Source organism: Micropterus salmoides, unplaced genomic scaffold (genome assembly GCF_014851395.1).
Source record: "Micropterus salmoides isolate LMB-PRFRI ecotype aquatic unplaced genomic scaffold, ASM1485139v1 Ms_hic_scaffold_17, whole genome shotgun sequence".
Classification (NCBI taxonomy): domain Eukaryota; kingdom Metazoa; phylum Chordata; class Actinopteri; order Centrarchiformes; family Centrarchidae; genus Micropterus; species Micropterus salmoides.
Genome location: NW_024040817.1, coordinates 31,947,375 through 31,974,591, shown reverse-complemented (window position 1 = coordinate 31,974,591; position 27,217 = coordinate 31,947,375). Strand labels below are relative to the sequence as shown.

Genomic DNA, 27,217 nt, shown 5'->3' with positions numbered 1-27,217 from the left:
GCAAAGTGTTTTATCTGTCATTTTAAATATCATCTCTTCATCGCTTCATCTCAAAACCAGCAAACATATTAGCAAAACAGCACATTCCACTGAATTCCAACAAAAAAACAAAAAAACAGAGCACAGAAAAGACGTTTCCTCTGTGCTCCTTCCCTTAACCCCACATCACCAACCTTATGGTAGTTAAAGTAACCTTTGACAGTGGCATGCTTCCGTCACTCCCTCCTGCCACACGTGGAAACACCAAGCAACTATGCCAGACTCCTTTTCAAATACTTCAGTTCTGCTTTTAACACAACCCAGAGCCATCAGATGATCAGGAAACTTCACCACTTTCACATCCCACCACCCCTCATCCATTGGATTTCCTCAGTGACAGGCCTCAATTATTCAGGGTAGGCACAGCAGACTAGTCAATCATCATCACCAACCCCTTCCCATTCACCCTCTGCTCCAACAACTGTGTAAATCCCTCACCTGTCACGACATACTTCAAATACTCTGATGACAATGCCGTATTTGCACTCCTCAATGACAATAATTCTGCCTTAGCCTACCAAGACTCCATCTCCCACCTCACACAATGGTGCACTAACAACTACCTCCAACTAACACTTACCTCCAGCATACTCCAACCCATTCTCCTCTACTGTTCTCAACAAACTAATTTGCGTCACTCACACTGCATCAAAAATAATTGGCCTTCCCACCCCCAACGTATCAGCTGACAGGACTCCCTTGAATTCTCTCCCAAGACTCCATATTTAAAAAGTCAAAACTCACCTTACTGAAAGTGCATCTCTGCTTCATTTTAGACCAAGCCCCTCACAGACTTTAACATGCCATTAAAGTAATTTTTTTATTTTTTCTGTGTAGTGTGTTTAAATAATAATGTATAATAAAATGTATTTTTGTTGTTATTACACATAGGTGTGTACTATATGTGTGCATTTGCCATTTGTGTGTTAGGTGTTCCACTTTGAGGAGAGCTGTAAACTGCTGTGAGGATGGAAATGGTCCAATAACCTAGATTGATTCCTAACGGGCAGCAGAGCACCCTGGGTAATTTAAGTTTAGCTTTCCTGACCGACATAAAACTGACAATGCCACACATATAGTTCTGACAGTGACAAGAGATAAATAAAAAACAGGTGTAACGCTTTAGATTACAATTTTTAAGTTTTAAGTTTTAAGATTAAAATGATTACTGTATGTTTTAATGTTAATCTAGAACACATTACTATTACCCTTAAAGTAATACCGATACCAATAGAGTACTTCATTCAATACCTTGCGTAAAATGCCACCTATTAAGGTCAGAGTAGTTAATTGTTATAATTTTTATTGTTGTTATGGACAAGCCAGGTAATCTATTTTTTTTAACTTTTTTATTATTTGAAATAACTGCTATAAAAAAAAATAGGGGGAATTGTATCAGATTGCTCCTCATCCTAATCAGCTCATCCTCATGTGTAGCATCGTCAGAGGAAGGACGACAGCTTGGGAGATTTTTGTATTTGAATAAGAAAGGAGTGAAATAGTTTAGTGATCACTGTGAGTTATGGAAAAGGAATTTAAGTTGAGTTTTTGATCTTTGTTCAGGATTGTTTATTGAAAGACAACCACGGAGAATAATTTTGTTAACTTTGGATCAATAAATCTTGAAGAACTGAATTGAAAGATCTCTGTGGTTGTTTTTTTCTTTAGTTGTGAGTAGCAAACCCCTTCCAAATAGATGACAATAAGCAGAAAATGAGTAAGGAGTCAGTTTAAACAAACAAGCTAGACTAAAAACTGTAAAGAAGCAAGGAAAGGAAAGGAAAGCCTGCACATCCACCCAATCACACCGACTACATCTGAGAAGCAGCTGGAGGCTCCGTGAGGAAAATCAACTTGATGCGCTGCTGCACCACAAAAGTGTTGAACTGATATGATAGAATGCAGCAATCGATCAGTGACAAGGGATGTGAATTGCAAATAAAACTGTACAGAGTAGTGTTAAAGGATATCAGAAGATAAAACTAACGGAAAACCAAATTTGTGGTGATAAACTTGCAACAGCGATGAACATGCCTGAGACCGCAACCAATGCTGAGGCTTTCAAGCGCCATGTGGGCACATAAGCAGGTAAAAAAGTCATGTTTGGCTGCAAGCAAAACCAAGCAAAACCAAATAGTATTTTTTTGCCTGATCTGGTTACAAAAAGGATGGAATGCAGTATTCGTTTGACTGGGGAAGTTTTGATGATATTCGGTACTGAACTCTTTTCGTCGATAGCTTAAAGGTATCAAGTACCAATGCCCAGCCCTAATCATTACATCATGTCAGTTAAACCTCAGGTATATCAATCTATACAGTGAGTAAGCATACACGATTGTGAATCACTGTCACTTGTTTGGTGCAAATGAAGGTGACAACAAGTGCACAGGAGTGGTAACAGCAGGACAACCTCCAAAAGGGAATGGTTTAGCAGGTGGTGGCAACAGAATGTTGTTCTCTAGTTTTGCGTTTTGCTACGGTCCTTGTAACTACTGGTAGCATGAGGCGGTACCTGCAGCACATTCAGGTTGCACAGGTATTCCAGCTCCTCCAGGATGGCACATCCATGTGTGCTGTCGCAAGTAGGTTTGCTGTATCTCCCAGCACAGTCTCAAGAGCATGAAGGAGATACTAGGACTCATGAGGAGAGCTGGACGGGACTATAGAACCCAGCAGCAGGACCAGTATTTGCTCCTTTATGTGAGGAGGAACAAGACGAGCACGGCCAGATCCCTACAAAATGAGCTCCAGCCAACTACTGGTGTGCATGTTTCTGTCCAAACTGTCAGAAACTGACTCCATGTGGGTGGCATGAGGGCCCAACGTCCTCTTGTGGGATCTGTGCTCATAGCCCAGCACCATGCAGCTCAATTGGCATTCGCCAGAGAACTCCAGAATTAGCAGGTCTGCCACAGTTCTCTTCACAGAATAGAGCAGATTCACACTGAGCACATGTGACAGATGTGAAAGAGTCTGGAGACGCCGTTGTGAACGTTATGCTGCCTGCAACATCATTCAGCATGAGCGGTTTGGTGCTGGGTCAGTGATGGTCTGAGGAGGCATATCCTTGGAGGACTACTGTTAGGTATGAAATCCTCACAGCCATTGTCAGACCTGACGCTGGTACACTGGGCCCTGGGTTCCTCCTGATGCAGGACAATGCCCGGCTTCATGTGGCCAGAGTGTCTAGGCAGTTCCTGGATGATGAAGGAACTGATGCCATTGACTGGCCCTCATGTTTCCCAGACCTAAATCCAATTGAGATCCTCTGAGATGTTATGTATAGGTGCTTCCAAGGTTGCCAAGAAGCGCAACAGTCCAGGAGCTCACTAATGCCCTGATCCAGGTCTACGAGAAGATCCCCCAGGACACCATCCGCCATCTCATCAGGAGCTTACCCAGATTTTGACAGGAATGCATACAGGCACATGGGGGCCGAACACACTACTAGCTGTGATTTATTACTTTTTACTCGGTTGGTGACTCTGGTTTCCACTGACAGTTGCTTGAGGTTTGCTATGTTTGGTTTGTTTATGTTGTGCAAATATGGAGATTGTCAAGGAAGATAATCCGGTGTCGGCGAGGGATGATCCGGCCCTGATCTGCCCTCTAGTGGAATCATGTTTTATCCTTCAGTTACACGAAAAGTATGCAGGCAAGTATGTGAACGATACTGTTTGTCGCCGACGCCTGTCTACGCCTCCGCATTGCCAAAAAGCAAGTATGTCGGGGGCTTTATGTAACTCTGCAATGATGCTTCTATGGACAAAGGTGGTCTTGTCCACATCATGCCTCTTCAGTGATTCAACAACACTTTTTATTGGTGGACGACTGGCTTAGGTATCACTAAGTTTTCCTGGTAAAAATAGAAGATATCTTGTTCTTTAGCACTGTGTTGCTGTTTTAGAAAACTTTTGGTAATATAATGTTGGCTGACCTGGCTAACTTATTGTTACCAACTTATGATATACATGTCTTTACATTAATGTTATTACACATTTCTGGCATACACACAAAAATATAATAAAAGTGACTGATATACAATCTGTATTAATGGAAGTTAACAAGCTAACTACCTTACCTGCTCCGAACACTTCTTTGTCGGCTGAAAGTGAGTACCTGAATCACTGCCTTCCCATTGGCTCCCAGAATGGCGACAACAGTCACGACTCTTGCGCCGTCCTCTTTGCTTACATTGTCCAAAACCCGATAGGACAGTGATGGCTGAGAGAAGCCGACAGTATCCATGAGAACACAATGTCCCTTGAACATTTGCTCTGAAGTAAACATACAGATGTACACAGTCGTTGTACACCATAATTAGAAAGGGCAATGTAGTTTGTTTGTTTGTTGGTATTAAGAAATTATGAAACAAAACCACATTGGAATTAATAAGTGACATCATCACTCCATCTTCATTGATAGGTCCAGGTTATTTCTCAGTAGGTCATTATTACAGGTATGACCTGTAATAACATAATATGAGCACAATAGTAAAGAGAAAACTATAGTAAAAGTTCTCTGTAAGATTCTAAATTGTTAGCCCTTTTTCCATAACTTCTCTTATATTTTCCCAATACCTTCATATATGCATTAAACTGCTTATAAAAGAGTTAATAAGAGTTAAGTTCTTTGAATGAGCCAATAATTAAACAGTGGTCTATTTCTAATATAACCATCTAAATATCTATACCATAAATAGCATCTAAAATAAAATAGAACCATAGGTTCATAGGCTTTGCCCTCTCAAGCTATCACTAGTGGGTTCAACTTCCCTGACGATAGCGAACAGAAATAACACGGACTTCTGCAGATCTGCCGGCCTCTGTTTTACTGAATCTTGGCTCTCCCTGCACATCTGGACAGCGCACTTCACCCACCGGGATTTAATCTCATGTGTGCGGATCGTGAAAGGGAGCTCACGAGAAAAACAAGGGGAGGCGGACTCTGTCTCTACATAAACGAAGGTTGGTTTGCAGATGTCACAGTGTTGAAGAAATCATGCAGCCCCCACTTAGAAACATTATTCATAAACTGTAAACCATTTTATTCACCGCGGGAGTTTTCCTCAATTGTTCTGGTCGCTGTTTACATTTCACCTGACTGGAGTGTTTTTGAGGCTGCAGCCACTGACCTGGACAAACTATCTGACACTGTGACAACTTACAGTTTTTGTGAGGACGTGTGTGCCGACTAAAACCTTCCGCACATACAATAACCAAAAACCCTGGTTCACAGCGAAACTCAGGCAGCTTCATCAGACCACAAGAGGAGGCCTTCAGAAGTCGGTACAGATTCTTGTACAACCAGGCCAGGAACACGCTACCTAAAGAGATCAAAGCGGCAAAGAGGAGCTACGCTGAAAAGCTAAATAACAGCTTTGCAGCCAGCGACCCTGCGTCAGTGTGGAGAGACCATCCCCCAACACTGCTGGTTCTCAACAACTGACAGACGAGCTGAATAATTTTTATTGTAGGTTTGAAAAGCCCTCAGTCACACCTCTCCCCTATTCAAACACCATCTTCAAACAGTCACCTTCCGCCTCTGACACACCCCTCTCTGACCTCTCATCTGCACTCATGATCTGTGAAAAGGACGTGAGCCACCTCTTCCAAAAGCAGAAGATCAAGAAGGCTCCTGGACCTGACGGTGTGTCACCATCGTGCCTGAAAATCTGTGCAGACCAGCTGGCCCCCATCTTCACACAGATCTTTAACAGATCACTGGAGCTGTGTGAACTCCACAATCATCCCGGTCCCCCAAAAACCCTCCATCTCTGGACTAAATGACTACAGGCCTGTCGCCCTAACATCTGTAGTCATGAAGTCCTTTGAAAGACTGGTGTTGGCCCACCTGAAGGACATTACAGGCCCCTTGCTGGACCCCCTGCAGTTTGCCTACAGGGCTAACAGGTCAGTGGATGATGCAGTCAGCTTAGGACTCTGCAACACCTCGACGCTCCAGGGACATATTTAAGGATCCTGTTCGTGGACTTCATCTCGGCGTTCAACACCATCATCCCAGACATCCTCAGCACCAAACTCACCCAGCTCAGTGTGCCAGCCTCCACCTGTCAGTGGATCACAGACTTCCTGACTGACAGGAGTCAGCAGGTGAGGCTGGGGAACATCACATCCAGCACCCGGACTATCAGCACTGGCGCCCCCCAGGGGTGTGTGCTCTCCCCACTGCTCTTCTCCCTCTACACCAACGACTCAGGAGACCCATCTGTCCAACTCCTGAAGTTCACTGACGACACAACAGTCATTGCAGAAAAGATCATTGGTGCCAACCTGCCCTCCATTCAGGACTTATACATTTCCAGAGTCAGGAAACGGGCAGGAAACATCACTGCAGATACATCTCACAACCTGTTCCAGCTCCTCCCCTCTGGTAGGAGCAACAGAGGACTGTACGCCAAAACCAATAGACACAAGAACAGTTTCTTCCCATAAGCCATCACTCTGATGAACAGCTGCTTTCTGACTCACAGTGTCAGGAACAATTCATGTGCAATAACCCAGTAACTCTGTCTCTAATCAGCCACCTGTTTACTGGCTAACATTATTTATTCACCATTCTCTATTTCAGAGCTGTTCATCCTGTTATATTGTCATATTGTATATACATCCTTTGCACTATTCTCCATCGCACTGTGTACATGTGTACATGTATGCATGTATAATAATGAATTACATTTATATAGCGCTTTATCATTGAAACTCAATGCGCTTCACAGTGAAGTGGGGCGGACTCACCTCAACCACCACCAATGTGTAGCACCCACCTGAATGACGCACAGCAGCCATTTAGCGCCAGAACGCTCACCACACATCAGCTTGAGGCAAAAGAAAAACATTTAGCCAATTATTACTGTGGGGGATGATTAGGATGGCCAGAAATGCAGAAACTTAGTTTTCCCAGGGGGTTTCCCATCCAAGTACTGGCCAAGCAAAACTGCTTAGTTTCTGTCATTCAGCAGTAGCAGGGTTTACATTGGTATGGCTGTGAACGTATGTGTATGTGTACCTGTATATCACATCCACCTCCGACATGTACATAATAATGATAATAATATTTTATTCCTGCATCCTTTGCACTCTGCTCACTGCACTATTTATCAATATGTCTATATTGTTTTTTGTTCATAATGTGTGTATTTGTGTTGTCTACACTGTAGCCTGTGTCTGATTTATTTTATTATTGTGTTATTGTATTATTGTATGAGTAAACACATCGTGAGCAATGTACAATCCTGAGTCAAATTCCTTGTATGTGTACACATACCTGGCAATAAAACTGATTCTGATAGGCGGCCTGCTCCAGATATGGCGGGTGATCTCCCCTCTCAGCCAAACAAAACGCGACCCTGTCTGACTATGTTTCCCATCCAATGGAGGTTAGCAAGGCTGGCAGAGTGACCCTCACCATCTGTGCCTCTGTCACCATGACTCAGACTGGGCTTGCAATGTGGCAGACAAAAGATCCACAGGCACATCTGGCTACAACCATCCTCTATACCCGAGGCATCGTGGAAGGACCTCATTGAGACTACCATCAGCTTGGACGGCTTTCGGACAGCATTTCCATGCCATGTTGGACACCATGAGATTGGTGTTGGACGAAAGAGAAAGCATCAGACACCACGTCAGTGGCCTCAGCAATCCTTTGGTCAATGGCTAGATTACTGCAACTGGCAAGACCATCGTCAGCAACAGAGAACCATCATGGCAGCCGCCACGGCTGCATCAAGCACCCCTGTTTCTCCCAGGGCTTTACAATGTGCCCTTATCTTGCAAGAGTTTTAAGTTTATATCTTAATAGTTGTTTTCTTTACATAAATTAATTATATGCTAAGCCATATCTCAGAAACATTTTTTCTTAAACTCAAGAGGGCCCTGTGAAGCTTTGGTGACCCCTAGTAAGGTCAGGACACACACTACATTACAAGACCCAACTTGCACAGTGTGACATGCATTGAATTGATCACTGTTGCCTATAGTCTAAAAAGCAGCAGCTAATTACAGTCAGCTACTGGAACATATTGCAAACCAAGAAGAGAAGGAGAAATGAAAAAGGAGATGGATTGGAGAGAGAGAAGGATCAGGCTCAAGTGCTGCAAGTGGCGGGTGGCTATGACGTACAGCTGATGGTTCACAAGAAGTGCAAATTATGTGACCTTAGGAAATCCAGCAAATTACATAATCAACATGTCTCCACCTATTTTTTGTGTGACCCTCTAGTATGCGCACCTAGCACATGAGAATGCCTCACACCTGCGGCTGTAAGACTGGTGCAAAAGTCTTTATATATATATATACGCATTTGAGGCCTACAACATTCTCACAGAAAGCAGTCATAACACACACACACACACACACTCACTGCTATTTCTATGGCAACTGTTGCTATAGTCTAATATCTAGTGAGCAAGCACACTGTGTACAAGCAAACATATATACACACTACCACCTACATTCACAAATACATATCTAGCTTAGAAGTGATGTATGGGCAATGCAGCTATGAGTAGTGAGAGGCCTGTGGTGCTGTCGCAAAGAGGAAATGAGTACACAAACAGGGAATGACATATGATATAAAAAGAAGGGGGAAGTGACAAAAAACAGAGACAGGAAATGAAAAAAAATTTGTATGAATTAGTATTAAGCTCTCTTTATCTACAATAATGAATAGTCAGTAAGTTCAGATTTTCCTCTAATCAATTACGTCGCACCATTTTACACAGAACTGGTGGTTGTCTATTTAAACACTGTAAGGCTGGCAGGGACTGAAGTTAGTCAGATGCCATTGCTTGATGTTATTTTCTTGAATGTTCCACTCAGTGATGAACATAGTGCCCACTCACCCGCAGGTTGATCTCCTTCATCCTCTCTTGCCGCAGCTTCGACAGATTGGCAACTCTGGACATTGTGACAACTGTATTTTCTCAAAGTTACAGATTAAAAAGGCAGTCAGCAGGCAGACAGAAAATAAAATATCCAGTATTAACGTTTGTAGGCTTCTCTGTGGATCTCTCAGATCCCTACCAAAGAGAGAAAAACTAAAAATCTTTCCTCACTGGCCAACTGCAATGTGCTTCTGCTTCTAGTGAAGTGGCTGTTCCTGTGAGAAATCTGACTTCTGAATCATCACCGCCCCCTCACACACACATACACACATGCACGCACAAACACATGCGCGCACACACACACAGTGTTAAGCTGTCTTTGAATGCCTGGTATAGACTATTATTTGCTCTTTGCTATGTCCCAATATGAAACCATTTACAAAATGCATTTACAGCAGCTATTCACACTGAGACAAGAAACAAAAGTTGAAGCCTTGCATCACCTTATCAGCTTATCAAAACGTTCATGACAGAAACTCAAATTGCAACACAAGCATCTGAAAGTATTCATCTCCTATACTTGGAAGGTGAGCAGATTATTTAAAAAAAAAATTTGGTCCCTGACATAGAGGATTTTATCTGTCTGTTGCATTATTATTGGGAGTATTTATTAAAGTAAAATAATTATATCATCCAGTTAGGATTATTGGTTTAATGAATGCTGAAAATTTAATTAATCAGCTGATAATGACATATTCTCTCAGACACCATAGTGGAATAAGTTTCACATATGTATATAAAACAGATCTCACATGCTAGAAACTGACTCACACATTAACATAAATTAAATCACTTTGGTTCTTACATTGAAATTTTTTTTCACTGTGTCTCTACATTTTTATTTGTGTTTTATTGTGTTTCAGCATAGTGACACTAGTGTGTGTCTGTGTGTATATGTGAGCTGCTGTACAAGCTATCAATAAATTGACAGGGCAGGTTTGGAAAAAGAGTATTAGTCTTCATTTTGATTCTTTAGGAAGTGCCAGGGAGGCTTTTTCAGCATAACCAGAATGCTCATCCACTTTATGGTCTAAACCTGTGTTGCCACTGGTTACCACTTGGCTACTGAGATTTGACACCTTAACCGTGTGTGTGTGTGCGTGTGTGTGTGTGTGTGTGTGTGTGTCATGTGCTTGTATGTGTTGATTTCCCTAGTGAGGAGGGAGGAAGACTGCACCAGTATAGCAGGAAAGGTTTCGACAAAGTGCCATGCAATTGCAGTCTTCACTCACATTATAGAGAGCCAAAGTCCCTCCCCTTCCGGTGGACCACCATGGGACCTTATTTCGGAAAAATACTGTACGGTAGTCAATGGCAGGAGACAACAAATATTTTGATCCCGTTTGAATTGTGCCCTGAATTACACATATGATCTTTGTCGATTTAAAAGATACATTTTAAATTAAAGAAGGTCGTAGTTTGATGTAAGACTGTTGAGACATAAGACTGTGAAAATACGTAATTACAAAGACCACAAACACAAAAGTTGTGTATGTGACGTCATAACTTTCTCTGTCAATGACTGAAGCCAACATCAAAACACTTACATGAGAGGATGATGTGATAAAAGCGCCAGGAGTCGTTGGATTAAACACATCAGGTGATATATATTTCTGCGTGGACCAGAGCTACATTATCTAGCTAGTAGCAAGAAAGCAATGAGTGTTAGCTAGCTTTACCGCGCTAACATGTTGGTGACGTATATTGTGCGAGACGAGAGATGTAGTTCATTGTGCGGTTTCACACAAATTTTAAATTGACCAACATCATATGTGTAATTCAGGGTTCAATTCTAAGGGGATAAAAAGATAAGTTGTCTCTCGCCATTGACTACCGTATATAATTTCCCATGAGCCGGAAGCGGAAGTGAGTGACTTAGGCTTAGATCTTCAGAAAAAAAACAGACACGCGCCTGCAGACTTGTCTTTGCTTATACTGAGCTTTAGCCATGGTAGTGGCGTGTCTCTAGGGATAGCAGTATTGGTTTGTAGGTCAATCATGTGGGCATTTTTGGAACCCAGAGGATGAAATGATGATCCCCTAACTCTTCGTTTAGCACCACCAGCAGTTTTTGGTCTGTCTTGCTTTCCCTTCGTCTGTTGTTGGTCAGTCCTAGAATAGATTTGAAGATACTTTATACTACTGTTAGTATTGAAATCACTAAATGGACACCAGAGGCTGTGCCCCTGTTGCTCAGCCTCCCCAGGAAAACTTATTCCAAGAAAGAAGGCTGGAATGGAGGCTCCAATCAACTGACCCTTCGCTAAACCACTCCACTGTAAGTTACTTTGCTAAGTCGGACGTGTCAGACTTCTATCATGTCGCTGCCACTGTCTATTACTACACTCCCTGGAGAAATATTGTCTAATTTTTGGAAAAAGCGACCTCAGAAAGAAGCAGACAGTTTTGCAGTTGCATTGTGCATTTGAAGGTTTTATTCAGGCTTTCAAACTGACCTAAAGACAGAAGATAAAGCCGTTACCGTTAACGATCAAAGAGTAAAAATGAACCACCGTATTAACTCCCTTTTGAGACACGGGACAAGGATATTAAGGATCTACACTGCTCCTGTACAGCTGAGTAGGTCTCTATTCACTATTACAATCATTAAACAGCAGAACAGTGGGGCTTTATAATGTTCAGTAGTTTGTATTGTAACGGGGTAGACCTGTATCAGCCAATTTTTTGTGCAGTGGTAGTGTGAGGGGTGAGCACTTAGAGTGAGTGTGTATTTGGTGGGTGTGCTTTTGCACTTGGGTTAATTGCATGGGTATGGACTAATGGCAGACAGGTGTGCTTGGGCATGACATCCATCTGCAAACTATTTAACCAGCCACACACTAGGCTCAAGAGTCTTCTGTTTGTCTCCTGTGTGCAGGTACAGAGTGATTTTGACTGTCTTCTTCCCTGGGGGTAGCTCTTATTATGTGGGCTGGTGGTAGTCTTCTGTTTGTCTCCCGGATGTGCTGAGGCTGCTGATTCTTTACAAGAGTGTGGTACACGGCTGGGTCGTGGTCTGGGGAGCTGCCAGTGTAGAGCCACCGCTACTTAGTAGAGTTACCAGAGGCCCAAGCAGTGAGGCTACAACCGACCAGCCTGTGACCAAACAGCACACCCGTTCCTGTGGGTCTGCTTCCTGTTCACAGGAAGACGAAGTTGAGCACACCCAGCCACGACAAACTGCAGTTCCGTTTAACTAACAGTTTCCCCCATTTGAACTCTTTAACTATCTTAGCCTCAGTCTTGTATTACCCGTTGCATTCAATCCAGGCTGTGTGTAGTGACCAAAAGAAGGAGATCACAGATACAAGCAGCCGAAATGAGTAGGGTGGCTGGGCTCAGCCATAGAGATAGGTGAGGAGTTCTGACATCTGGAGGGACCTTGGAATAGAGCCACTGCAGGGAGCCATCTGTAGTGGTTCGAGCATCTGATAAGGATCCTCCAGGTCGCCTTCCTTTGGAGGATTTCCGGGCATGCCCAACCGGGAGGAGACCCTGGTGTAGACCAGAACTCGCTGGAGAGATAACATATCCCATCTGGCCTGATAATGCCTTGGGATCCCCCAGGATGAGCTGAAAAGTTTTGCTGGGGAGACGGATGTCTGGAATGCCCTGCATAGCCTGATGACACAGCGACTTGTGGGCTTATTTAAAGTTAGACATGTTGTGAACCCTGTTCGGTTTTCAGACATGTGAAAAGTCCAGTAACTGTTACAAATGTTGGGACTGATTGCACCTTTAACCTCAACTTGGTTATTTTGCTACTTAAGCTGCTTTTGTATGGTAGTGTGAAGCATTTTAAGGCATCTCAATTCACCAAATTGAAGGGGGAGAGTGACAACCTCTTCGCGGGGCTTTAAAATAAGGCAGCAATTAGCCCATTTGTAATATCTCCATTTTGACGATCTTGTACAAGGTACAACGTTGATTTATTTGTCACATTACAACAAGTTGTAGAGTGAATTTGAGTTTGTAATGCCCTTCTGCTACGTATCAGACAATATACAGTAATATAAAAGCAATAATAAAAAAAAAACGGTACACAGAAATAAACTATAATCACTGGAGCAGTGCTGAGGATGCATTAAAGTATAAGAGTCTGATAGTTTGGGGGAAAAGCTGCTCTGCAGTCTGGTGGTGTGGCATCAGAAACTTCTATATCTCTTCCCAGAATGCAGCAGGGTGAACAGGCTGTGGCTGGGTGGGTACTGTCCTTTAGTATCCTTTGGGCTCTGCAGGCACCTCACCTCACCGATATCACTGATGCCTGTGAGATGGGTACCAATGATCTTCAGAGCAGTTTGAATCACCCGCTGCCCTCCGGTCCTGGGCCGTGCACGTCCCATGGCAGTTAGTGATGTTTCCAGATGCTTTCTAATGCTCCTCTGTAAAAGCTGACAAGAACTAATTTGGACTTCTTAAGCTTCCTCAAGAAAAACTGTAGTTTCTGAGCTTTCTTCACCAGTGTGGATGACCATGTCAGGTTCTCTGTGATGATATACTTAGGAATATAGTTAAATTAGCCCTCGTCCTATACAAAGCCCATAATTATTATTCAATCATTCAACTTAATAAACACAATTTTGCTGAAATTTATTTTGCTGCTGTTGTTGTTGTTGTTGTTGTTGTTATCTGCCATGATTGACTTCCTCTGCCTTAGGATTGCAAGTGTCCAGGGTCAGGAGAGGGTGTGAGCGGGAAACCCACTGCTGCAACTTGGCTGTTATTTGTCCTCATGCATGAGATGTTGGAACAGAGGCATTCCAGAGCCCCGCCAGTCGTAATTACCTCCATCCCTGAGGACACACCAAGGCAAAGTACACCGGTGGGTGACCAAGAGGAAGAGGAGGAGGAGGAGGAAAGCCAGCCAGAGCTGAGAAAGAGAGAAGGGGAGAGAGCTTCTTGAGCTATTTAAGGAAGACAGGATGTAGAGAGGCAGAGGAGAGCACAGGAGTGCAAAGAGAGGATGGATAGGCCGTTCTCTCTTCTCGAGAGACTGGTTTAAAAATAAATAATTCATATTAAATGATTTAATTAATATACAGTATTTCTCGAATAAATTGTTTATTTAATATAAATACCATAGATTTACAACAGGTATTTTTGTTCAGTGATGCTGCTGGACCTGGATCAGCTACCACAATGAAGACCCTGGTGTCAGTGAGACATCATCTGGGGTGGTCTCTAGAGTATGTTTGTGGATGCATCTCTTTACTGTCCACAGCAATGTCCATAAACTGTGTTTGCAGGGTTCTCAAGCTAATGCCACCCCAAAGACAAATCGGCCTGTAACGGGATTAAACCTGTCCCCTTGGCGTTATTAGCACCACATTCTAACCAACTGAGCTAACCAGCCATGAGTACCTGTGCGAAGCATAACTTACATTAACTTAGCATGCGGCTACCAATTGGCAACCTCCGGTTCTCAAAATCTAGGCTCCTGGAAGAGCGAAAAATTGCAATTGAGTGGTCACTTGAGGCTGGCTGCAGAAGGGAGTCCATTGTCCCCATGCACACACAGAAATACACTGCATCATTTTCAACATTTCACTTTTCATCTTAGACTAGACTGATGTCCTTTGAAATGACAGATGGAATATTAAAGTAATAGTGACTTCTCGCGACAGTAGGCATGATCGGTACGCGTACCGAAATTTATGCATTATCTTGTTATTTCTGACCATTTCATAAACAAAAATATATCCACAACCGGGAGGAGTAAAGGTATAAATTAGTGTATTAATAAGTATTATTTTTATATATATATAACATTAAATAGAAAGTATAATGTTAGTATAATAATATATAGGTTACACTTACGCCTACAAATAGTTTATTAGTTGAGATTTAGCTGTTTCACGAATAAAACCATTTTCTGATATTGGCCTACACCACTGTGGTTAAGGTTTGATTAGTGCTAATGTTTGTGTATTCATTATAATTTCAGATAATAGTACAGGCTACTATAGCTTACCATTAGTAGCCTATAATATTAAAGAGGTCATTTTCACGTTCATAATCTTATTTAGGTTTTGCACCAGAACAGGTTTACATTTTCAAAAAACACCATATTTTTTGTCATACTACATATTGCTGCAGCTCCTCTTTTCACCCTGTGTGTGAAGGCTTCATTTTAGCTATGGAATACATCTTACCTCTACAAGATCTTTGTTGGGAGTTGCACATGCACAGTTCTTGGTTAAGGACTACTAGCCAATCAGAAGCAGAGTAGGACGGGCCCTGAGAAGCCGGTAAACACAGCTTCGGTACATGCATATCCCCTTACCAGCTTAGCAACATGGACTGGAGCGAGAGTTTCAAATGTATTTTTCATCCATAAAGTTTTTACTGAGCTCTGCCTCTACATCACAGTAACAACTTTACATGCATTTACTGCCTGGAGGGTAGCTAGTGTTTGGATGAGAGAGGGGAGGAAGTAGGCGGACGTCTTGTCACTGTGTGCTGCAGCAGATGAGTGTTTTTCCACTGGTGTTTGTGGGGGAGTGTTGGACTAGCTGTTTGGCGAGCATTATGACGCTCATTTTACTGCGTCGTCACAGAGATGAAAGGGAAACAGCTGGACTACAAATGAGCTGTTTTCAGGCAGTTCAGTTCAGATTTTTCTGTGGGAGATGGGAACTCCCTTTGGGCTGAACTTTGGGCTTTTTCACTTTGCAAACCTGGTACATGCACAAAAAAGAGATATAACTCAATAAAGGAGAGGGGAAAAGCTAAAAAGCAGAATACCACCTCTTTCATTCCAGTTGGACAAAACAGCAGTTTCATATTGTGGGTTGTTTTTAGTTATTAAATTATTGTGCAAGAAAAATGCTCTACATGGTTATTAGTCTCTGATTTGTTTATGCAAAGTACTACTTGTCAATAATAAAACAAAAAGTGACTATCCACACGACTGCATGTAAGGCTCCCAATTTCCCTGCGGAGATTAGCAGGCAGGTGAGAACAGGAACAGATGAGTATCACGTAGTGCTCAGAAAACCAGATATGGAGAGGGCAGAGAAGAGTACTGGTGCCGGTACGCCAAAGAGTAGACCACAGGAAGTCATCTCCACCATTAGCACTAGCTTCGTAGAGGAGCGTTCAGGCGCAGTCAAACCATAGACTGTTATGAGTCAAACCAGCGCAGCAGCTGGTTTATTAATCTACAGCGCCAGCTGCATGTGTAACATACAGTGGCTGTGGATGACAGAGAGGTGACAGCTGTAAGTCAACAGCAACAGGTGCTCAACAGTTGTTTGATAAATGGCTATTAAAAGACATTCCGAGAGGATTATAAATGCCCCCCTCCACCAAACTTTACACTTGGCACAATGCAGTCAGGAAAGTACCATTTACCTGGCAACCACCAAACCCAGACTCATCCATCAAATTGCCAGACAGAAAAGCGTGATTAGTCACTCCAGAGAACACATCTCCCCTGCTCTAGTGTCCAGTGGCGGCGTGCTTTACACCACTGCATCCAACGCTTTGCATTGCACTTGGTGATGTAAGGTTTGGATGCAGCTGCTCTGCAATTCCATGAAGCTCTATGTGCTGTTCTTGAGCTAATCTGAAGGCCACATGACATTTGGACGTCTGTAGCTATTGACTCTGCAGAAATCTGGCAACTTCTGCGCACTGTGCACCTCAGCATACTGACCCCGCTCTGTGATTTTATGTGGCCTACCACTTTGTGTCTGAGTTTCTTTTTTACCTGTTACTTCCACTTTGTTACAATACCACTAACAGTTGACTGTGGAATATTTAGTAGTGAGGAAATTTAACGAATGGACTTATTGCACAGGTGGCAACCTATCACAGTTGAGAGCGACCCATTCTTTCAGAAATGTTTGTAGAAGCAGTCTGCATGCCTAGGTGCTTGATTTTATACACCGGTGGCTGTGGAAGTGATTGGAACACCTGAATTCAATGATTCGGAGGGGTCTCCTAAAACTTTCAGTAATATAATATTCTAGATTCATTACACAAAGTGAAGTATTTCAAGCCCTTTTTTTGTTCACATCTTGATGATTACAGTTTACAGCTCATGGAAACTCTCAAATTAATAATTTATAATACAAAAATGTCAACTGGAGAAGAGCTCTCTAATCACCTAACTAACGTAAAACACCAGTAAAGGTTTCTCAAACCTTTAATCTCTTAGTCTGGCTCTAGTGCTCACAATGAACATCCCTGCGATGTCCTAGTTTTTTTAGATGGTCCTCTAAAAGAAGGCTCATTTATGTTGACACTACTATTATGTCACATATGGGAGAACATGGAACAAGATACAAAATATAGATGACAGTCTTTAAATGTTTTTGTGTTGTCCTGTTATATCACCTGTCAAATGTCCAGTAGCCAAGACTAGTAATGTTACTTAGAGTTTAAACTGTGTATATGACTGGTGAATGCAGATGTAGTGTAAAAGCGCTTTGAGTGGTCGAAAAGACTAGAAAGGCACTATACAAATATGGAGCATTTACATTTACATGTAACAGACGAAAAGGCATCAGGACCTCATCAAGAACTGATCAATGAAAGAAATAAACATCTTGTGACAAATATCAAAGTATCTTTCCATCTCAACAGTTATATTCAAGACAATAATCTCACACAGTGCTGTTGATTGCTGTAACGTTCAGCGGCAACAACAGTCATGATTAACTGTCAACGTTAGTCATGATAAAAACTAGTGTTGCAAATTAACATTACCACATTTATATATTAAAAATCATTGAAGCATTTAAACCTTGTGTAGTATAATGTCAATAACAGATAAATAATATTTTAAGTGTTGTTGTATAGTTTCAGGTAACTTACCTCAAGTGTAAGCTGGTAGCGATCATAGACTGGTAACAACACGGCCACAGGCTACCAACCTCCACCATACAGCCCCGGGGGTTTAGAAGCTACATCTGCTAAAGCAGAGTAGCATATAGCATTAGCTTCTTATCTTGAGCTAACTCAGTCACATTGCGCTAGGTGGGCATGGTTTCAGTCACATCAGCTCCACCCATGACCCGCCTCTTTGCTCATTTTTTGTTATCCGGGAGCGACGCAAGGTGACGCACGGCCAAGATGGCGACAACCAGCTCCACCAACTTTGGACTTTAAAACAGTTCTTCAGAAACCTACGGGTGACATCACAGACACTACGTCCATCCGTCTATGGCGGCTAGCAAATAACCTGACAATGTACACATCACAACAATAAACCTCAGAAAAATCTAATCATGACCACCGTTGGGTTTTGATTTTCACGTGTTTTAATGTTCATTGACACTAATGTAACGGTAGCCCCCCTCCCTCCACCGTCCCGAATTTCACTCATTCTCATCTGGTAACCCTAGTTGGGCAGGATCTTGATTAGTGCCCCCTGTTAACACCTGGGCCCAGTGATCCCAACCTATGAAATCAAGGTGATGTTACTCATGCTCTTGGTCTGCTCTCTCTGCTTCTCACTCCCACTCTTCTCTCCTGCAGGCACACTGCCATGAGGACTGCAGTGTTACCTCAGTTTTCCTTCTGTTCTTTTTTAAGCACCCTACAACACCCACACACTATCTCGTCCCTCATGCACACCTTAAACTACTGATTCACACTGAAGCACCTGGTTACTGTTCAGTTATGTAGTTAATTAATTTCCCGGTAGTCTGTGCGGAATGGCCTGAGTTAGCCTGTGGTAGCCGTCCCCCGGCATCTCCTGTGCAGCCAGGAAGGGGTGGCTGGGTGACTGTCCGAAGGAGGAATAGTCGTAAGCATTCAAAGTCCACGGGGCATCATCAACCTGTTCACGTTTCTAACAGATTTTCCCCACTCAGCGACACACCCGCTGAGAAACCAACTCTGATCATTGGCAGCTCCATTTTGAGAAACGTGAATTTAGCGAAGCCAGCGGCCATAGTTAAGTGCATCCCTGGGGCCAGAGCGGGCGACATTGAGTCTTATTTGAAACTGCTGGCTAAGGATAAACGTAAATACAGTAAGATTGTTATTCACGTCGGCGGTAATGACTCCCGGTTACGCCAATCGGAGGTCACTAAGATTAATGTTGAGTCGGTGTGTACATATGCAAAAACAAAGTTTATTAGTGGACCAAATCCAGGACAACCCAGAGTTGAGACCAGGAGGCAGAGTCGCAGTTTAACACACTTCTCTGCCCTTCTTTTTCAGCAGTTACCCACCCAAAACCCTACGCAGAGTCGCAGTCTAACACACTTTTCTGCTCCTCCATTTCAGGAGTTACTTAGTGAAAATCCTATAGTGACGGTGTCTGCCCCCGACCATCGAAATTATTTAAATCAAAGGTAAACAGAAGAGGAGCTGTGCATAAAAACCTCATAAAAATTAAAACAACAAGAGCAATAGTGCAAACGAATAGGAGAGTTAAATGTGGACTCTTAAACATCAGATCTCTCTCTTCTAAAGGTGTACTAGTAAATTAACTAATGATTGATGATGATGATTTACACATATTTGTGTCATTATTGTTTTGTTTTATTTGTTGTGTCTTGTATGTTTTAATTTGTGTTGAATAAATAGAGCAAAGACACATTAGTAACAGTTCGGCCTGTTTAATTCATCATTTTCTTGTTTGAAGAAACTACTAAAATAGCAGGAATAGCCAACAGTACCATACGTATCGTAGTGGTGCTCCGATCAGGATATTTTGGGCCGATCACCGATTGCTGATCACTGATCACTGGGTCTATTTGAAGCCTTTTATTTACCATGTAGCATTATACAGTGTATTGTACATTTCTTTAATTAGTCCTAAAAACAATGTATTAAGTATTAAAATTAACAGATGATAAAGTCTCATGAAATGATAACTGTTTCATTTATTGCCAGGAAAGATGGGCAACAAATTCCACTGTGTCAAGACAATTAAACTCTGGAAGCAGGCGGCATATGTGTGTGAGATGAGCAGGACCGCGACAGCTTCACATGATCGCTTCTGCTTGTCCGATGCTGCTCAACTCTCATTGTAAATGATTAACTGGGCGCATCAATCGCTTCTTGTCTGAAAATGACTCTGGTGCTAGCTAGCTTTGAAAACTGCTCAGACCGCGTAGAACTAAAGAAATAACTAATGTAATCCTTTTTCACTTTCATTTCACTGATCCTCCACTGAATCTGTTTGGAGCCCCCTGGTGTGGCCCGCCTTCCACTTTGAAAAGCTCTGCTCTAGACCTACAGAAAATTAATATTAGTATTATATTAATAAGATTGTCCTGTAGTTTTACATACATTTATAGGCTTGATTGAAAATACAACTCACTCTCATATTCAAATGTATTTTAATGCCTCTGAAAATGCATTTGTAATAATTATTTTCTTATTACTTAGCCATGCATGTATTTATACACACACACACACACACACACACACACATTGATCATACATATGGATTTATTTAGGCAAGTTGTGTAAGTCTGTGATTTGTTTGTTTTGTTTTTCGTGTAAACTGCTGCTACTGCAACTTCCCTTCGGGATGAATACATTGTCTTCTTTGGAGTGTGCTGCGGGTTATAAATAAAGTTTTTTCTTTACAAAAAAAAAAAGGGTGACGACAAAATGAGGAAGACGGATGAAAGAACAGATCCGCCATCTTTGTGAGGTCGACATCTGCAGTGCAGGGGTAATATTTTAGAATGTATAAATGATATACTGAACCGAAAACTGTAAGTCAACTTGAGTCCATGACTTTTACACCGAGTTAGCTTGTTACATGATGTCACATTAGCGTGACAACGTTAGCTGGCAGCAGGGAAAGGACGTGTCAGCAGCTGCATGATAATAGCGTGAAGTTACCCAGTAACGTTATTCCCTGTTTCACTGAAATATCTCCAAAGCGAATGCGCTTGGCGGTAAACTGATTAACAGTTTTAAATGCAGTCGTAACGAGGAGACACACCGCTGGAACCGCCGGCGGGCCACAAAAACAGCGTTTCACATGCTGGACGTAAAACGTTGATATATTGAACGTTAGGTCTATTTTCTTTCCTAAACATTTCGCTGGCTAGACACTGTTTGTTTATGTTTCCCTAAGCGTTACAGCAGCCAATGCTATCAACGCTGCCTATTCTTCTTCTTCTACTCCTTCTTTTACTCCTAGGGAGGTTTTAGCATGGGTTTTAGGCAGTTGTTATCCACGGTGTTGCGTTACTGCCACCTTCAGGTTTCATTCGTCTTTAAAGTCTTTTTGTCGTCCTTAAAAATCAAAGCCTTCCCTCCCTGGAACACGGTGTCGCCATCCAGATATTCTCCTAACACTGTCCACTCACTGTGTCCTCATGTCTTGTCCTCCCTGTGTCCACGTCCTGCATGATGTCTGGATAAGCTGGACCCATGGCAGAGCACACAGACCCTTTGGATGTTTTCCTGTGATGAGCAGTGTTCTCAGTCTGCGTAAATACCTGCTCTCTGCGTTTTGTTCCCCTGCTTCTCAGTTCACCTGCCTTGTTTTGGATTGAGCGTAAATGTCTCCCTGTTGTTGTGTTATGTCAGTCCTGTTGTCACTGGTGAGTTACATTTCTCCGCACTGCGCTGTTCCAACACTCTGATTTTGATAATATTAATACTGTTTTCAACACTTTCTTGATGACTGCTTCTTTCGCCAGTTTGTCTGTTCTCTCTGAACGGGCTGAATGTGTTGGTAACAATAGATAGACTCAAGAAATGATAAATGTGATTTCTTTCAGAAATACAGCAAAGACTGTTTTTTATGGTAAATTTACATTAGTAAATTTGAACTTTTGTCAGTTGTCATTGTCTTTAAAAATGCGGTCTCTTTTGTAACTTTTCCATCTCTTGACCGCAGCAGATTTGGACTGCTGGTGCCCTGTTTTGTTATCGGGCTGCATCTTTGTTCTCTGCATCATTTCCTCCTTTCTGACTATGTCAATAGTTTCTCCACAACCAGGAAATCATTCTCTAGTCTGACCTTCCCTGCTGTTTCACTATATCCTTTTTTTCCCCCTAAGACAATCTGATTGCATGAATGATAGTTCCAACATTTTAGATGCACCCATTGGTCACACTGCTCAGCCAATCAGATGGATTTTTATTTTTAAGGACTCTTTGAAACCTTCACATTTATAATTGTTAATTCCGTCCTTGGGCCATGGTCTCACACCCTAACACAGTCTTTACTGACGTGTGAAGTAGCGTTTGACCTCAGCAGCAACAGGGAATTGGCTGGCATTGATCAGCAACAACTGTGGTCATTTAAGTAGTATATGACTTATTGTGCCTTTACATTAACAGAAGTGCTAAACTGACAGGTTCTGTGGCACATTGATGTATACGGAAGGTGAGAAGCTATATAACTGACTACTATTGACTACTACTTTTCTCTGTATCACTTTCAGATGCCAAGACATTGCTCAGCAGGTGGCTGCAAATCTCGGGACAACCGGCAGACTCGTAATGCTGGCATCACTTTTCACAAGTGAACATTTTACATTTCGTAAAACATCATGGTCATATGCATCTGACTTTTAAAAACCTGTGGAATTTTGTTGGTCCATCTCCATTGTACTATTACAGTACTTTACTTAGCACAATGGCAGTTTTTTGGCAGACTACATTTTTGTTTTGCACTGTATCTAGCTTTCAACGAGAGCTGAACTGATGAGGCAAATATTCGTTGATAGAAAATGGATCTTGTGGGAAGCAGAGATACGCTGCTTGCCTAGCTCTGCTAAAAATGAATGAATGCACCTTCCAAGAACTCCACAGCTGGGTTATTTGCATGCTGTGTTTGACATGATTATTTAATGTGTAGACAGATTTTTTAAAAAAGACATTGAGGTGTTGGAAACAGTAAGTTTAGATCTAGTTTTTCACCAGCCAGCAGCCAACCCCTACTTGGGTCTCCCCATCTAAATTACCCTTAATGTTACATGGGCATGCTCCCAAAAATCTTGCTAACAACGGTCCATCACTTGCTACGCTCTGTATGGACGCGAATAAAGCGAGACACCAATTCCGATTAAAATCTGACTCATTCACATCGTCGTAGGACAGTTGCTGAACATGCAGCATATGACAGCTCTTCATGTGGACCACAAAAGCATAATACACCTGCAGTTTACAAACGGGTGCCTCCACTGCCCGCACCGCTGAACTGCCGGTCCGGCCAGAACAACTGCCCCACATTGTCAGTTCCACCCGGCCCCATATATTCCCAAAATATAGACTCATGTCGGCTGTATGAAATAAGTTGACAAAGACGAAAACGCCTTTCTCTTTCATTTTCGTTTATTTTAGTTAGTTTTGCAAACCTATACCTAATACAGTTTTAGTTAGTTATTGTTTTTTTGTAAAGCCTTTTTTTTTTTTTCAGTTAATGACAATGTTTCTTCACATCTACTTTTCATTATTTCTTTTGTTTTTGTAAACGATCATAACCTTGATGCTCCTATCTGCCTGTAGAAAGTGTTGCTGTTCAGACTTGACAATGGGTTATTTGGTACACTTAAGTGTTAAAATGACAAATGTGACAACAGTTGCTACTTTGCTCAGTAATTGTTTGTCATTGTGATGGCCAGATTACCCAAAGGAGCAACTCGGAGGAACCTTTGGATCACCAACTCCCACCGTGCAGACTACTGGGACCCTCAGACCGACTTTGTCTACTTTTGCTCCAAACACTTCACCCCAGAAAGTTTTGAACTGACTGGATGCAGGTCTGTGGACTCCCATCAGGACGCTAAGAGATTACAGATATCAGTCGTTCAACTCTCAATTTTCTGTTGTTGACCATTAGTGCAAAGTATGGGTCTGCTGATGGCAGACTAAAATGTGTTTGACCTTTTTTTTACTCACAGCGGGATCAGAAGACTAAAGGAAGATGCATTTCCTACAGTATTTGATTCCTCTTCAACTACCAAATGCAAAAGACCAGGAACACTGCAGAAACGAGAAGACGTTCCTGTCAGGTAAACAGAACTGAAACAGGGTCATTACTCATGAAATGACGTTTCACATGCCAAACTTTGATTAGCAGTTAAGAGGTCTCACTCTGAAGAGCATATAAAAGGTTCTGAGCTTGTAAAATGATAATGAGACATGAGTTCAACTAATGTGTTATCTGCAGTCATAGGCAGCAAAAAGATAATTACTGGAATTGTAATGTCAGTTCCCAGTTCTGGCATTAGTGACTTTGAACGTAAAGGCAGTCCTCAAAACAATAGACCAGTTTAATTTTTGTTACTACAGTGCTGAAGATTTAAATGTGGTTAAAGATACAATAATAACCAACATTGTTTAGTTGCACCTTTCTTAACAAAGTTAGTAAATACAGGTATCTCTCAATGTCACTAGTACCATGCAAACCAGTAAATGTGCACCTGTAACGACCAGAGGCAGGAAGGTGAATGCCTAGAATCTGTAATCAAGTCTAAAAAATATGCAGGCAGATCAGGCAGGGAATTGCTGGAATGCTAGGCATGGCATGAATGAAATGAATGATTGACTGATGAGGGTAAAGACTTCCAGGTGTAAAGATGGGTGGGGACGCTCACGCGAGGAGGCGTTAGATTAGTAACTGTAGGGCAGGAGGCAGAGGCAGGATCTGCAATGACAGGAGAGTTAGCAGTTAGGCAGTTAAAAAGATGGTCTCGATCAAGGGTGACTCGTGACAGCGCCAGGATCCCTGCCCCCAGTCATCTGTGAAAATGCAGCTGTCACCTTACCATTAAATGAAGATTTTATTATTTTGTTTTATTTAGTTTTTTCAAGGAAAGCAGAAGTTTCAATACAGGTCCCTGCCTCCCTTTATGGTTTTATGAGGATGGAAATGATGCGAATCGTACGCAATGGCCTACGCTAAGGTTGATGATCTCAAACCTGCTGAACACCAATGGGTTTTGGAGTGGCGTGTTAGACCGCGCTCTCCACCACCATCATCAAAACACCAAACGAGGGTAGATGGTTTGAATGGATTTACAATGTGAGCACAAAAAAAGAAAAGTGACAAGCTGTGTCTCAGTTCAGGGGTTGCATCATCGGAAGGACTCGTCCTCCGAATTTGAGGCCTTGTGACCCATTCGTTCTTCTTTAAAGGATGCGGCCCCTCAGTTGAGGCACAACAAGTGACAGGCGTTGCCACACATGACTGAGACAATGCTGGTGGCGCCGGCCTGTAGTGATTATACAACGGCACGAGACAAGAGCTAGCATTTGCCCAGAAGAAACGACGTAGCAAGAAAATGTGAAAATGTTTGTCCACCCATCTGTATGTTGTACCATGTGAAACACTAATGGAACAGACCGCCTTTGTGACTTCATCTTTCTGTAGGAAGAATCCCGGCAACCAGGAGAATCCTCAGCAGGAGAGAGACATGGGTCAGACTTCAGAAGAACCCACAGTTCAGAGGTCAGTAGCAGCAGCTGGGGAGGCCAATGAAAACAAACCAGCATCTTCTCAAGAGCTGCCAGGGGTGGAGCACCTCTCACAGGAAGAACGAAGTCCTTCGCCACCGTCTCAGCCCCTCTCCCCGTCACGTTATATGAGGCGCCTGCCCCCTCCTCCAGGCTTCTACCTGTCGAAGGAGCACAGCTATGCACAGCTCTTCCCCCTGCTGTGGAGGAGACGTTTCGACCAGGCTATTGACTGCTTGGAGAAGGCCTTGCGACAGCTGCACGCAGCCAGGCGGAGGGAGAACCGCCTGCGAAGCACTGTGCTGAGGCTCCGTGATAAACGGCTGAAGCAGGCTCTGCTTGTGTCACGAGATGGTTGTCAAAACAGGGGGAGCTGGACACCCGGGGGGGAGAAGGGACGAGGCAAAGGAGGCTCTAACCAGGAGGAGAGTGAGACTGATGCTATAGCTGAGGATACAGGGGTGTTTGAAGACAGTTGTGTGGATCAGATAGAGTTTGAGGGTCATTTTCTTCAAGACACCAACAGCTGGTCTGAGAAGGAGAAGGGATACTGCTTTTACTGTGGAAGAGGACAGGTGCAGGTTGGTGGTCAGGTAGCATGCAGAGTTTCAAAGACTGTCAAAGTAGACCAGCCTGTTATGCATGAGGACTCTGTTGAAACCAGTTCTTGTAGCACAGCTGAAAATGCCAACGACATACAGATAGTTAGCTTGGAAAGACGACCTTGGAAAGCTGTAGAAACCAGTGACTCGGATGCAACAAAGTCTCAAGTCCTGCTCCAAACTGAAGGTCTTCAGCATGTGATCCCTGCTGGAGTCACTCTGCCTGTAATCCATGAGCAGAGTTTGCAGTTTTTAGGCTCTCAGCAGAATTTGCTCTCTGACACGTGTGAAGGGGATATCGAGGCTGCGGTTCCGGAGCATCACCCGAACCTGCAGCAGCAGCTGTTTTGGATCCAGGGCAGTGCTGAGGGACAGGTCATTCTGGTGCCTGCCTCTGCTGAAGACGGATTGAAAAACATTCTCAAGATGGAGGGAGTTGCTGTCGAAGCACGAACCATACTGGTGTCACAAGCGGACCTTAAAGGAGACTTGGGACACATGACAGAAACCAGTGGGGCTCTGTCCAGAGATGAAGCAGCGTGTGACAGTGAACATAGTGACCAGCAGTCTGCAAACAACACTGCATCGGTGATGAGAGAAAATGTGAGGGAGAAACTGAAAGAACACCTAGAGGGATTTCACCTTCAGCTCAGCACTGAGTTTATAAACTGACAGGAATTCTGAATAAATGCACCAGTCATTTTGTTAGCCCAGATTCAATAACTGAAGGACCATTGTTTGCGTCAGTCTTTTCTGCTGGAATAGTTGAATATGCTGTGTGTTGTGGAGACCTGAATGTGACAGCAGAGAATCAACAGTAGTCAGATACTGTAAAGAGGCGTTCTGAGTGTTTTTGTGTGCAGACCCGAAAAAACAGTGAATGCATCGTACTAATGAGTCCTGTGTGTATATCACAGCCTGATATCTCTACGTCCTCTGAGCCATAGAGCTCCATTGTTGTCCAAAAACTGCGTAAAACCATCAGTGAGCCTCACTGCTGCACCGGGTGACATGTTACTCCATCAGCATGAACACACACACCACACGTCCTGCTGTCCCAAATACTCACTAGAGCGCCACATGGATAAATCCGCCGCTAAAGATAGTTCCCAACAAATTCATTATTTTCTCCTGTGTGTCATGTTTGTTCAAAATGATATTGTCCAGCTGTTTCAGGAGACTACTGAGCCTTTGAAAAAGAATTCAGCTATATATATTCTGAGGTGTTTTTAAATGTGCTGGAGGTGAGAAAGTATTAAGAGACGCATTAACAGAT

The 27,217-nt window shown here is 42.8% G+C and overlaps 2 protein-coding genes across 4 annotated transcripts in view; one reads left to right on the top strand and one right to left on the bottom strand.

Annotated features, from left to right (window-relative positions):
• arhgef1a (Rho guanine nucleotide exchange factor (GEF) 1a) overlaps positions 1-9,159 on the bottom strand; it is a 51,587-nt gene extending 42,428 nt beyond the window's left edge. For both annotated transcript variants that reach the window (XM_038725041.1, XM_038725042.1), the window contains exon 1: positions 8,906-9,159. In XM_038725041.1, the coding sequence (XP_038580969.1) occupies positions 8,906-8,968 (63 nt within the window). In that variant the 5' untranslated portion in view covers positions 8,969-9,159. The remainder of the gene's footprint in view (positions 1-8,905) is intronic.
• An 11,241-nt stretch (positions 9,160-20,400) lies between these two features.
• Positions 20,401-27,217, top strand: thap7 (THAP domain containing 7). Of its 2 annotated transcripts, none has more exons than XM_038725487.1 (5): positions 20,401-20,591; positions 22,324-22,403; positions 23,506-23,643; positions 23,785-23,895; positions 25,257-27,217. In XM_038725487.1, the coding sequence occupies exons 1-5, from the start codon at positions 20,541-20,543 to the stop codon at positions 26,611-26,613; spliced, it is 1,737 nt and encodes a 578-aa protein (XP_038581415.1). In that variant the 5' UTR covers positions 20,401-20,540; the 3' UTR covers positions 26,614-27,217. The 2 variants fall into 2 exon arrangements, with proteins under 2 accessions (XP_038581415.1, XP_038581416.1); XM_038725488.1 differs by having other exon boundaries at positions 20,401-21,474.

Excerpts from the sequence above, each read along its gene's own strand:
- thap7 (XM_038725487.1), top strand. The coding sequence starts at position 20,541 with ATGAAAGAACAGATCCGCCATCTTTGTGAGGTCGACATCTGCAGTGCA. Across the intron at positions 22,404-23,505 it reads GCTGGCATCACTTTTCACAA|ATTACCCAAAGGAGCAACTC; the intron begins GTGAACATTTTA and ends TGTGATGGCCAG. Across the intron at positions 23,896-25,256 it reads CGAGAAGACGTTCCTGTCAG|GAAGAATCCCGGCAACCAGG; the intron begins GTAAACAGAACT and ends ATCTTTCTGTAG.